We start from the raw sequence: 14,287 nt of genomic DNA, 5'->3' as shown, positions 1-14,287 counted from the left end.
CCCCCCCTCCCCGAAAAAAAAAAAAGAAAAAAATGGAAAAAAAGCCCACAAATATGTCTGCCTTTTGTGACTTGTACTTTTCTGGTATGTTACAGGGACTAATAAAATCTTCAGCTTGTAGGTAGAAAAGCTCATATGCTGCTCCTTCCCCCAAATAGTGAGGAATTTAATTTAAAAAATGGAAGAGAATAGAAAACAGTAGCTTAAGCTGTCGTCTGTATATCAACTGTCTTGTGGCCATGCCTTGATTAATACGTAATCAGTCCTTGAAACAGGCCTGCTGCTGCTCCAGATATATAGAGCCTTTCCGTTTGGGAATGATTTCTGCTCCAAAATAGAGCCCAGAAATTTCAGCTGTGTTTCGCTTAAAGATTGTTACAGCTTTTTCAGAAAAATGAGTGTTAGCCACTACTGTCAGCTCTGAATTTAGGGGCCTTGGAGGAGAAAGTGCCAGAAAATTATCCATCCTAACCTTCCGCTTGGTTCAGTTTCAAGGACTGATCATTTACAAGCTCTTTGTCTGCTAAGTGAAAATATGACCAAAGGATAAGTGAGCCTAACTATCCTGAAGTGGGTCAGGACTTTTCTTCAAAAAATATTTCTTAATCTACTACGTTAATACAGGGTTTTGAGGCAGTCGGCGGGAATCCTTGGCAATTTTTTAATTTTTTCACACCATCTAGTGGTTGAAAATGAGAGATGCAGGTACCGACAGGAGGTGATGCGAATAAATCCAAAATGGTGTCATAAATTCAGCTTCAGCTTGAACCTAGCCATGGCTTTATTGCCTTTCTATCATCTGTCAGCCAGGTAGGAACATTATTCTCGGAGAAATCACATTTTGCTGAAAAGGATGTAAGCACAGGTAGAGTAGTATTATAGTAGGAAGGGTGAAGCTTTAACAAACTATTGAGCATATTTGTACAACACGTAATAGTTCTTTATTTTACAGTGAAATATAAATGGTATAGTGTGCTCTAATGATTGTGATTAAAGATATGTATATATAGTTTTCCTCCAGCAGTATTTAGGCCAAAGCAATGTACTTTTACCCATTTTTCAAATAACGTTAGAGAAACCAAGGGAAAAGTAACTATTGTTTTCCAATATGTGAGATCATTAGTACAGCTGAAATGATTACAAACCAGTTTTGCAGACATGGGCACTGATATCATTTAAATAAAGCTAGATGAACAATATGTTATATGCAAGTTGTAACTTAGGTGAATGCCTTTTAAAAGAAACAGCAAGATTTTGGTTTGGCAATGTTTAATTACTAAAGTAGCTAAACATTATGCAAATACAAATCCCTCGTAATTTGCTTTAAATTGAGCATCCAAAGTCAATGTTAATGTAATGAGCATCATTTACATGCATATATGTGTGTAAATAAATACCTATGCATGACTAATGTAATTACTGTACAAAAGTAAGTATTCGTTGCTCAGAAGATGTATTTAAAAACTATTTTAGCTATTATCTAAACATTTGTGTTTGTTGTCCTTTTCACATGGCAGCAATCCTATGGACTTTTACCTACATATATATTTTTTGTCTTTTTTTTGACTTCGAGAGTAAAAGTTGAGTCTTTAATTTGAGCAGAATTAGCAAAACTATTGCAATAGTACTAATTAGATTTATTTAGAAAAACAAAACAAAAAACCCAGCCTTTTCAAATGAGTAGATCAGTGTATCTGTGTATTCATCACTTTAATTTATTCCTGAATATTCAAGTGGTTTTTATAACTTACACTATGAATCCTGTGAGCTTTCAGAAATTTGTACACCCCTCTTTCACTGAGCAGTAGAAAACATTTTATAGCTCTGCTGATTGAGGGACTCATTAATAGGATTTCTTAGTTAACACTGGCTATTAGAAATGCAATACTTGGGCGGCTTATTTTCTAAGATGATGATTGCTTTTAATTCCTGCTCGTTTATGGCCTTGCCTTCACTTTCAAACTCACATGATAAATGGGAAAACAAACCATGATGTAACAATTCTTTTTAGAAATCTTCCAGAGCTCTTGTTCAGGAAATCGATTTGTAGTAACAAAGCCAGCTGTGAGTGTTGGTAGCCATATATTTTTTTTGAAGTTTGTTGTGCACAATTCACCTGAGCGCAGCAGTTGCAGTGTTTGTTTTATATGACTACTTCACATTCAGAAACTTGATAGTTTCATCAGCCAGATGCAAGCACTAATGGAAGTTTATTTAGACGTTAACAGGCACCTGCTCTAGCAGAATTACTGACATTTCTTAACTTTTAACCTAATTTATTTTCCCCTACGTTTATATTTGCATTAAAGTAACAAATAATACTTGAAAACTGGAAATTATTATCTCTAACCAGAATACTCCTTCCCTGTTATTATTTGAGTATGTGCTAATGTGATATAATTCTACTCACTCTGGTATTTATGATTCATAGACATCTCATTTATGACTTAAACTTTTCCTCTAGAATTTTCCATGAAAGTAGAGTATTAGCTTGGCACCTAGCTAGCCCTTAAGTCAGGGGACTTCCAGTGTGGGAGATTTTTGTTCTTTCAACACAACAAATGTTTGTTGAAAGGCTCAAGTCATAAATACATAACCTTTATTTTATTCTCAGTGAAAAAAAAAAGAAAGAAATCTCTATAGCTCAGATTGCAGCTTCTAAAATAAAGTAAGACTTAACATTGCAGCTGTTTCATTATGAGTATGAGCATTTTCTATATTATGTGTATAGTTGTCATTTTTGTATTTATTCAGTACATATTTTTAAAAACTTGTCAAATGCATAGTAAAATCCTGAGTGTTTTTGTGAGGCCATTATCTGCTGACCATACAGAGAGGCATATTGAATGATGTCCTTGCTTTCCACAATTGTACTGCCTACGTCTACATTAGCAAATAAGGTGTACTAGATACATGGCTAAGAGTATAGTGAAGGCCCTTCAGTGGAAGATTAATTAAGACAGACTAATGTGAAGTGACTCTAGTTCTGTTCGTTTGCATACCAATAATATATAAGCATTTACCTACTTGATCAGAAGAAATGTTGGCATCTTGTCATGTGATAGAAGATTACAGCCCTTCAACCAGGGCCAGCTTTGGTTCTGAAGTCAGTCTGCTTATTCTGATTGAACACTTCCCAACTGACGTCTGTTTTGTCTCATGTCATTGCAGGAAATAAAACCTAATAACACTACCATATAGTAAATCTGAGGCTTGTATTCTTAAAGATGACTATTTTATTGCTGCCTTAAAACAACTCTACTACCTGTGAAGAAGTCTCATTCAGTTATCTAAACCATTTATCATTTCTGCTTTTTAGAGAAAATGCTGTTCTGTGACAAAAATGCTCCCTAGTTGATAGTGTATCATTCAGCAATTACACCAAAGGAAGTTCTGAAATTTTTTAGCTGGCTTCAATCTTCTGGATGAATTAGAGGTGTCTTAAAATATTATCTTGCAAAATGGCCCCCTAGGATATTCTCTAGAAAAAAAAATCTCCCTGGGTCCCAGACTTCTTTAGATCAATAGGAGAGGCTACCTAATTTAACCCCAAACAGGGCTGTAAATACATTTTGCTTTTCAGTTTTATGGTTTGCAGATCTTCAGTTAATATTTAAAAAGTTAATATTACTTATAATGCCATGAGAGAAGGTGGGAGCAAAATCTTGAATTCACACGCTTCAGCTGTGTGGTCTTTTTAAATACAAATCCATTGTTTCCATGAAGGCACTGAAGCACAATAATGATTCTCAGTAACCCTTTAAAAAAGAAAAACAGCAAAACAAACAAAAAACCCAACAACATACTATGTGTATGGAAACTAATCGTGCAAGAGTGAGATGTTCTCAACTTTTACTGAAGTCAGTAGAAGTTAATATGGTGCAAAGCATCTAGAGATCCTCATTTACTCATTGGGTCTGTTTCTAAAGGTGAGAAGAGAGACTTACGGAAATCCTCTTGCATATCAAAATCTGCTTCTATGTTGTAAACAAACCTTGGATTTAAAAGTCATACCTGAGAAACAGGTAGTATGTTTCTACTGCTGCACTTTCTGCAAATGTAAAAACTTTTAAGGTCAGTATCTCATGGAGGCAGAGGTGCACACATATCAGTGCAGTGAAATGGGTGGAATGGGACAAGAAGCATCTGCTTGCAGCGTGTTCAGCTGAGAGCCCTTTAGGAGCCTGTAAGCCCTGATGAGATTTTTTTCCTAACATTGCTGTACAGAGAGTGTTTTGCCAGCAGGTTAAGTCATAACCTGTTCCTTGCTGCCTTGTGAAATTACTTTGGTTAATAAATTTCTGCTGGGAAAAAAAATCCACTCTTTTACAGACGGTGAAAACATACAAGTGACTTAGAAAGCATTTGGTCATTTGTTAGGGTGGTTGTTCTGCATTATGTGACATAATATATTCCACTACAGTGGTGTGTGTGTTGCAGGGGTTGTGCTGGCCTCTTCCTCCCCTCCCCTGCCAACCCTGCCTGCTGTGGTAAATGTGTTCCAGTCACATGGCAGCTCGTGGCCGCACACTTGTGCATTCTCCTTATTGCAGTGTGGCTGGATTTGGCCCTGCCCCCTCTCCTATCCCTCTATTTGCCTTGGAGCAATTCATTTTGCAGTTATTGAATTTCTTTGGAGAATTATTTTCATACAGCAAGCATCACAGCACCTCTGGATCTTGATAGCATTTCTACATAAGGAGAAAGAGGCTTTGTGTTAGTAATTACCTAACATTGTCAGGAGCTGACTGCAGGCCTCTTTCTAGTGATAACAGAATAACCACATAATGTAGCTTTATAGCACATGATTAATAGAAAATAATTACACATCCTACAAAGGGATGCAATATTTCTTATAAATTGACTACAATGGTTTCCTGTAGATTAAAGGACTCTTCATTATTTTATCAGTCCTTCTGAAGTACAGTCGCTTGCCTATGTTAGCAGTGATGTTAAGAGCCGAATTCAGTGAGGGATACCAGATGGTAGGCCCAGTGGTACCTGAGATCTTAAGCTGATGCTTGCAAAAAGACTGTGCTTCCCAGCTCCTCAGAACTAACATAAAACTTGTAACCATCTTCAGATCCTTCTGTGTTTTAAGCAGTGTTTCCCACAAATGTGGGCTTCAAAATTTTATTCTACACATCTCCAGCAGCAGTAATAGACATGCAGGCCTCACAACAGCAGTGTATTGACTAAATTACATTGTCTTGAGGGATTTTATCATTGATACCATTGATAGAATCAATACAGCAGCTTGGATTTTATATGGGACTTCCAGAAAGGAGTGGGGGACTGCTTCTGTGTCTGACCAGTGAGCATTCCTTCATGGTACTGAAGACAGAGAGGAGTGGCTAGGAGTTTAGAGAGAAATGTCTGTGCTTTAATCAGTTTAAAAAGGGACTACTGTACTATTATTCTAAAACCCAAAATTAAAGTTTTATGGTTTTGGTAACCATGTATTTGTATTATCTTTTTGTTCAGACTTCCATAGTCTGCAGATGGTTTAATTGGGATTCATGTTGCTCTTGAGGCCCATGTGAAGAATAGTAATGATGGAGTAAAAGCTTCTGTGTTGGAATATTGTCTGTATAGTATAATGGTTGCAGTGAATCCTTAAATTAGTTTACTAGTCTGTTACATCAACATTCATTTCATCTTCTCACTTAGCTTCATGCCAGCGCAGTAAGTGGTGTATTAGTAAGTAGCAAAACCCAGAAAGTTTTCAAACCAGCAACATGCTCTTAATTTTCATTTGAGGTGTCTGAATTGTTTTGTTTTGAAGCAATTATTTCTAAGTTCATGTAGTTGCTAAGTGGAACATTTTCAATGGATAATATAGTCCACAGGCTCTTTCTGTGCCATTTGTCATGCAATTTAATGACCACTTAACTAAGCCACTTCCCTCATTTCATGTATTGTTTGTTTTTTTGGCTGATGTCTAGCAAAACTTGCTTAATCTCTTTTGTCAGGCTCTTCATGACTTCCGTGTAACAGCTTAAAATCCTTTGTTGCTTTTTCTTGGAGAGATTTATTACTGAGATTCCAGCAGTATACGTGAGTACTGCTCCTTTCAGCAGTTTCCCACTGTAGTCTAGAAATACAGTTTGTATATTTAACCAGTGTACTGTAAGATAAAATACAAATTTTGAACAGGCTGATCTGGAACATTATAAACTTTGGTGTCAGGGTATTACCCAGCCTTTAAAGTCTTGGAGTGCAACATGTGCCCCATGGGAAATGTTGTGAGCAGTTCTTAACTTCTGTTCAGAGAAATTTTCTCACTGCCCATCAGGTTCAGGTAGCCCTTGACTTTCAGAGCATCCCCAGAAGTCCATACTGCAGTGGAAGGTGGAGTTATTTTTGCAGCTGTCTAATTTGTGAGTTTACATCACAAATGAAGATTTTTGTGCTATTTTTCTCATGGTCTTTCTTGAAGCCACACTTACTGCTGTATTTTATGGGTGGTAGGATAGAACCCTTTAAATCACCAACTCCTGTTTGCACAGTGAAGAAAGAAAATGTTTAATTTAAGATTGGTGTTCAGCCTTCCGCAAAAAGAAAATAAAGTGTGTGTGTGCCTGCCTGCCTGCCTGCCTGCTTGCGTGTTTGAAGGGAGAAAAAAAGAGCCTGGGCCAACATGAAAGTGAGCCATCAACAGGGCTTCATCACAGTTACGCACAGGGAGAGCTGAGTACATGAAGCACCTCATAGGACCCTAGAGAACTCTCCACGAGGCCAGATATGCCAGCAGCAAATCATTATAGCTAGGGCTGTAATGAAACTCCATTAACCCTTAAGCTCCACTTGACTATTAATAACCAAAAAACTTATCTGCAGTCAAAATAATAGCTTATAGTGTCATCTCAGTAGGACCATTAATTCAGAAATCCTACAGTCTTTAGCTTTTCTCATCAGAAGAGCAGCGTAGCAGGGAGCAGATGTTGCTTATCAGAGATATCTGTGTATTTTGTATTTTCCGTGTTTGTTCCAAAGTAATTTTTATCTAACTAATCATTCAATTTTTGAATGGGGTCTCTGTTTTAATAATGCTTCATTTGTAACTCAATATATGAGAGTATGCAATTTCAGCTGTTACAATTTATTGAACTGCTGTTAGGATTGATCTTAAAATATTTACCTCATAGGAAAAAAATTAAATTTGGATCCCACAATACTCTTACTTGGTATTGCTTTTGGAAGATATTATTTCTTTAAACTATTATAATTCATTTTGTTTCATATTTATCTCACTAGGCCTAAACAAATTTCAAACTAAAGTACATTAGTCATCTGTCAGACATATGAGATCTGCTGTAGAATTTTCTACAAGCCTAAAGCAATAGTAGACATTGTCCATAGAAACAGATTATGTGTTGGACAGATAGTATTCCCCTCACATTTGAGCAAAGTATTATTTAAAAGAAGTTGATTTTAAGTTTCTTAGAGTTTAGCCTTGTGATACTGAAAGAATCCCAGCTGATCCTTTATGTCAGTGTTGTGCTGTGAGATATGGGTTACAAAGACAAGGTTTTTATGTTTGTGACGAATACGGGATGGAGAGGGCAGCTATTTTTAGAGAAGCGTGGCCATAATTAAGAAATTTTCCTGAGTATGTCTAACCTTTTTAAAATTTAACTTCTCTCCTTGCCTAACTCTGTACGTGAATGCCTCTAACATAGAGATATAATGTTTTAATTTTCAGTTGAAATGATAGTAACTGTATGTAAGAGAAAGCAACCATAAGGAGTTGCATACAAAACTCTATTGCATTTATATCAGACTAAAGGTTAATATTGCATATTGTTTTCAATTAGGAGTACAATAGATTTGGCTGGTGGGTAGGAGAAATGAAGGGAACCGTTGGCTTGGTGCCTAAAGCCTACATAATGGAGATGTATGATATTTGAGAGGCCTGGGTAAGTACATTTTAATCCAATCTTCTGTAATGGCTTGTATGTTCCCTTGTTCTCTGTTTCTTAAGTATTTCTTTCCTGGAACCTTTGTAGGAGTTCTGTTAACGTAAAGACTATGGCAAAATATATTGCAGGTTCAATTTAAGCATTTCTTCTGGGATTCTATATGAATTATTAAACCATAGTATACAAAACATGATGTATTTTATAACTGCATTTCTTTTCAAGATTTTTTGGGGGTAAACAAAATTGGTGTGCTTCCTGGTTAGTTCTCTTACTTTAGTGATATGTATGCATCTGTGCAGAAATCTATGGAAAGCAGTAGGTGTTTGGACTGAATTTTATATGTATTTTTGAGGCTTTTGGGTTAATGGTGAACTTTCAACTTCCCTCTCCCTAATCAGGAGAAATCTGCGCTTGAAATCAGGAGTGGTGTGCAGCTGCAGTTTACAGACCTGACCTCTGAAAGATGAAGATTCTGCTGTACACATTTTGTGGTTTCAGTGAATGTAGTCAGATTGTAGCCTTGTATATATTAAACATTAAAAACTGTAATTGATCACAATTCTGCGGAAATGTTCTTAGGCACTTTTTATAGAATTGTAATGCTCGGAAATGAAATAGATGGTAATTAACATATGGGGCACAAGCAGTCACACAGTGCCTGTTGCTCTGAAGTGTATTAGCAGCACTGTATTGCTATAGGTTTGTGTTCTAACCCACGCAGTTTGGCTCTGTGTTCCCGTTACTCAGATTTAGAAAAATTAAGCTGAACTTTGAAAGTAGAAAGTTCACGAATACATTAATTCATGGAGTAGTTCACTGTACATTTTTTGCGGTTTCTTTGAAAATCAAAGGAAATTTCTATGTAATATTGTAAGTCTTAAAATTGTTTCGCTTCCAAATATGTTTTTTTGTTTACTTTTGATATACATTTCAACCAATGATTTATTTTTCTTATATATTTAGCATTGTTAATATGAACCACTTCGGTTACTACAAAATGAAGGCTTGGTTCTTGCGCTAATGTAAATCAGTCTGTGTGGGGTAATGCTGCGTGGGTAGCATTCTGACTTGCAGGTATGAATTATGTGAACATTTGGCGAAGATAATGTATTAAAACACTTTCTGGTAAGCCAGCGTGAGCTAAATTGCGGGTGAGAATGATTTTGTAGGTGATGATGGTGAATTACTTTTAAAATCTGAACTTGTAAAAGGCTGCCTGCAGTCTTAATGTCACATCCAGAACTTTGTAGCTAAGAGCATCAGCTGAAACATTTAAAACAAGCAAACAAACACAAAACCCCGCTAAAATGCTCTCACTTGTGGACATGCAGTTGGCCACATCAGAGTTAACACTTGTTTGGGAGACTTGTGTTGCTGTTAGCATGCAGGATCCTCTCTTCTGGATCCTCCCACCCAGTAATGTGTGAGGGCCGGGTGGGCGGCCTGTGTGCACTGAGCCTGGGCAGACCTTGCACTGCTCACATGGTGTGCACTTCGGCAGCCCTGTGTGCGTGTGGTTCGGAGGTAACGCCAAGCTAAACTTGGGTAGGTCCTGCAGTGAGCTCTGGTGTCATGTGGTAATCTAGCTAATTCATGGTACATTCTGGTATGCTGCATCCTAACAGGAGTCAAAGAGAGTACAGAGTTTTGGTACTTTTTTTTTTTTTTTTTTTTTAGAAATAGCCATTTGCAGTGGGCTCTGTACGTTATCAGTGAAATGTTAAAATGATAGATTATAGTCTTCAGCTCTTTTACTACTTTAATTTATCACGCGGATTGTGCACAGAATGTGAAGCGCTACTCTCGCGGCTGCAAAAGCCCCACTTCTCTATCCGACACGAAATCTGCGCCCCGAGATGTCTTCCCTCCGCGACGCCGCCACCTGGGTTGGGGTCAGTAGGGCAGGGCCGACCCCCGCCGCTCCGCACCGCGCCGCGCCCCCTGGCCGGCAGGTGGCAGCAAAGCGTCGCCACGCTGTGCGACGCGGCCCGGCCCTCCAGCGGGCTGCCCGGGAGAGGGCGCCCTTCTCCCGGCGATGGGCCCGGCCCCGCGGCGGCAGCGGAGGGCCTTTGTCTGCGGGGGTAGTGCCCCCTCCTCGGGAGCGGGGGTTGGAAGCGAACTGCCTAGCGGTCCGAAGAAGAAAGTCACTCGGAGTGTCTCGGATAAAGCAGCGGATGGACTGCTTGCTTTCAATCTATGCAAATACCATCACCTTTTTTGGAGAAAAAAAGCTCCACCAGTGCTACTTCGCACAGAACTCAAGGTTAAAAACGCCGATTGCCTTATTGTCGTTGTTGGCTCAGGTCTCACTCTCTGCCCGTTTTGTTAAAGGCAGCGGTAAGGCCCGTTCTGTGCAGCGTTTCGCTCGGTTATTTGCTCTGCTCTGCGTTTGTGCTGCGCTGCCATTAGATCTTACAGTAATGTTCTACTCTGCAAATTTTTAAGGTTCAAATAAAGTTTAATTGTTTGCAAACTGTTATGATGCTAATAATTCAACAGCCTGCTGTGTTACTAATGAAATTACTTTGTTATGATTAATTTGGAAAATAGTGTGTTGATTGTAGTAATTAAGCACAACAAGGTGAAGTAAATGATTCTAATGCCATCTGGCCTCCAGACTGAATGAAGAAATGAAATGGGGCTGTCATCTGAATTTATTCACAGAAGTAAGGGCAATACAAGTGCTTCTTATAGCAGAGGCCCCAGATACAATCATGCTACTCTGGTGGTTTTTCACATACCTCTGTACCCAGATAACTGGCCCACATATTTTGGAGACTCACAGAACCATAGCATGGTTTGAGTTGGAAGGGACCTTAAAGATCATGCAGTTCCAACCCCCCCGCTGTGGGCAAGGCTGCCCAGGGCCCTATCCAACCTGGCCTTGAGCACCTCCAGGGTTGGGAGATGCACAGCTTCTCTGAGCAGCCTGTGCCAGTGACTCACCGCCCTCTGAGTTACAAATTTCCTCTTAACATCTAACATTTCACCAGCTCCTGGTTAAGGTGTACGCCTTTGCACAGAGTGCCTCTAACTACGTGCACCCAACTCTGCCGTCAGCTGTGTGGATGAGATCTGGAGAGGTCTGTGCACCAGCTCACCTTTTGCTCCTCTCCTAATGAGGAGAGAATGAGAACTTTTATTGACTGGAATTAAGCAGAACATGAACGCTAATGAAGATTGCATTCTATATTTAAAGCCAAAAGCGTAAACTTTGTTCTTTTTGGCTCTGTAGTCACTGTGTGACGCAGCATTAGGAGCATAGAGAATAATGCTTTAGAACCTGATCCAAAAGCTGCTGAAACTGAGAAGCTATTCAATCCAGTTGCCTCTGGATCAGTCTCCTGGAATAGTAACCCAAAAACAGGCACTACAGTTTCAAAATGCCTTCTGCTGAATGCTCCTTCTGAAAGAGGTGCGATCATTTCCATAACCTGAACTAAACAAAAGAGATGCACGGGATTTTCTATAGCCAAAAGATAGAAATGTAGTTTTTCTATCTCGGGTAAAGAAAGATGAAGTTGCAGATCTCAGTGAGACTCCTGGTTTGATGAAGCTCACTGGGGTCTGTAGGAAAGCTGTAAAATATTAAAGCCTGGGATGAAAATACCCAGGTAGATGACAAAGGCTCAGCTGCATGAGCCACTTGATGTTTCTCTCATCTCTTGCACTCAAATTGATGAAAATTTTATTACTATGGAAACTGTGGGAATAAGTGTATGCATGGCAACACTCTAAACAACTTTTCCACTTTACACAGCACAACATGCTCATAAACTTTAAGACCTTTGCTTACCGGGGTTTTTCTGAAGCTGATATCTCTTAAATGAATGTCTGCTTTAAGTCCATTTTTATTTAGAAAAACACCAACTCTGAGCTCAGTTTTTTTAGAGTGCATTTACCTTCTTGTGAGGGGCCAACACCAACCAACTTCAAACCATGGGTTTGAAATCGGGGATTCAAGCTGAACATAAGGACACCACTTCATACTTCTGTGGTTAAAATGTGACTTGGGCAGCCTGTGCTTGGTACAGGGAGAGGGAAAGGGAGGCCGTGGTGGTGAGAGGATGCGCAGGTCAGAGGGTTGATGCTGTTCTTAGCCACCATGTGCCAAGGAACTGTGTATTTCTTTTTTTCTTCCTTTATGTTGTAGAGCAAAACAGGCAGCAACGAGCTGTAAATCATTGTATTATATCCTTTAATGGATTTGTTTAGGAAGGAGTTTGTAATAGGATCTAGGCGATCCTGTTTGGAATTGTTAGTCCAAACCACCACGAATTGAAATTCACAGGGAGCCGGGTCCAAAGCAAAGCAGAGGAATAATCGCTGCACCTGGAAGGTATGCCAACATTTGTTAAATTTAAAACCAGATATATCAGCTTCTTTACACCTTTTTGGGAGGAGCGGGTCTTAATTAACAGGAAAAAAGCTAAAAATCCAGTGTCTCCTTATAGCAAGGTGTGTGGGAATAGGGTGCAGTGGTGCGGGCAGTCTGAGAAGAGCTCCTGACAGGTGAAGACAGCTTCAAATGCCACTAAAAACTCTCTCTGCTATTTTTTTTTTTTGCTGTAGCAAACTGATGTGTTGGAACTTTTGTCCTAAAGCAGTCTCAGTGTCTCGTGATGCGTAGAACAAACTTCCTTTCATCCGCCGTTGTAAAGCAAGTACCACTCCATAAAGGTTTTTGCTGGCTAATGAGTTTTTTACAGCAATCCTTTAAACTTTATGCTGTGAGATGAAAAAAATTCCACGTTCAGTTACTGCGGGAGGATTTATATTGGCGGAAGAGAATGACCAGTTTGGCCACTTTGCTGTAATTGCTTGCATATTTGTAAATAGTGCCATGGGATTTTCAACGGCCATCAGTAATTGGGATTTTAGTTTTATGCTACAAGACGGGGCGTGTGGCACCACACAACTGACCCCTGTGCAGAGCCGCTTGGGTTAAAAGCGAAAGTATTACACGGGATCATAATCAATCTTTCAAACGCCAGCAAGCATGGAAGTGTGCCTTGGCAGTCTCCCACCCAAGAGCTGACATGGCCCAACGCTGCTTTTTAATAGTCAAATCTAATGGGGTCAGCGTGCACAGAGCAGAGCACAGACAGTCTGACAGGCGTGGGCAACGCGGCTTGTTCCGTGGCAGTCTTCAGCCTCTGAGACTTATTTCAGTTTGGAAAGGGAGAAGATGAAATCTGTAAACAGTTGCATGGCATCAGGGGTGCAAGGGACCTCCTTCCTCTGCTGCTCTGTTCCAAGAGGACTGCCACTCTTGTGCTTAAATTTAAAGCAGCCGGGCGTGAGTGTGCATGTATGTGTGGGAAGGAGTGGGTTTTATTATATATTCACCTATAATCAGGTTTTAATGCTGGTTTCTCTGTTCTGAAGGGTGCTTAGGTCTGCTTGCTCATAGTCACAGTATCTTTTCTACTGAAAAGTGGTATTTCTAGCTTTTTAAAAACTTGTATTTCTAGTAGTTTAAAATCTCTCTTTTAGAAACATCCCATCTCTCGTCTCAGACTTACCATCGTGATAGTGATATTAGTGCAGTAGTCAGGTGCCTGGTATTAAACACTTTTTGTCTTTTAAGACACCATTTTTTTGTTCGTCTCTACCAGTAAAATACTCCAGGCTTATTTTTCGCAACACATTTCTCCTTATTTTCAAGCTAATTTTAGGCTTGGTTTTAAGGTTTAAGACTAAAAAAGAAAGAAGTAAGTAATTATACATCTAAATTTCTAATACATAGCAACCCCCCCCTCAAAAAAAAAACAAAAAACAACACAAAACAATAGGCAATCCAAATTATTAAAGATTAGAGCTGCTTCTGAAGGGCTATAAACTAACCAGATTCCTGTCCATCCATTCTTTGTGCTTCTGAGGCTGGCACATTATGTTTGATATGGGTACCTACCCGCTCCAATGGGCTCAGACTGCCCATTCAGCTTCTTAATGCCTTCTGATAGCCACCCAGGGTCACCTATAGTTCATTATCGACTCCTGACTTAAATACGACCAGAATTGCCTTCCCTCTAATGTGTCTGGCACTGCTTCGAAGGCAGCATTCGGAGCATCTGCTCTGTGAGCTTTGTGCGTTTTTCATGAAGTGAGTGAAACTTCAGCATGAAAAGGCATCATCCACCGTAACCTCTCCTCCTAAGCCATGTTCATGACCTCTTGCCCTTCTGTAAATACTCTGTCTTCACTGCACTCCTGCACCCACTTATACAAAATTCAGAAGGAGTGAATGTGTGCTTTAAGGTGCCTTCTTGAAACACTCCATTTTTGCAGAGTATGATTAAACTGCTGTTTCAGGAGCATGGTAAGAAACTGCCTGCTTGAGAAAATGAGCCGACATTTGCACT

At 39.5% G+C, this 14,287-nt stretch overlaps 1 protein-coding gene across 2 annotated transcripts in view; it reads left to right on the top strand.

Moving 5' to 3' along the window:
- Nucleotides 1-10,527, top strand: part of SKAP2 (src kinase associated phosphoprotein 2) — a 112,395-nt gene extending 101,868 nt beyond the window's left edge. For both annotated transcript variants that reach the window (XM_021385484.1, XM_021385485.1), the window contains 2 exons: nt 7,818-7,919; nt 8,321-10,527. In XM_021385484.1, coding sequence (XP_021241159.1) covers nt 7,818-7,910 — 93 coding nt within the window. In that variant the 3' untranslated portion in view covers nt 7,911-7,919; nt 8,321-10,527. The remainder of the gene's footprint in view (nt 1-7,817; nt 7,920-8,320) is intronic.

This window comes from Numida meleagris, chromosome 2 (genome assembly GCF_002078875.1).
Source record: "Numida meleagris isolate 19003 breed g44 Domestic line chromosome 2, NumMel1.0, whole genome shotgun sequence".
Classification (NCBI taxonomy): Eukaryota; Metazoa; Chordata; class Aves; order Galliformes; family Numididae; genus Numida; species Numida meleagris.
Note: the sequence above shows the minus strand (reverse complement) of the source record. Positions and strands in the feature narration are given on the sequence as shown.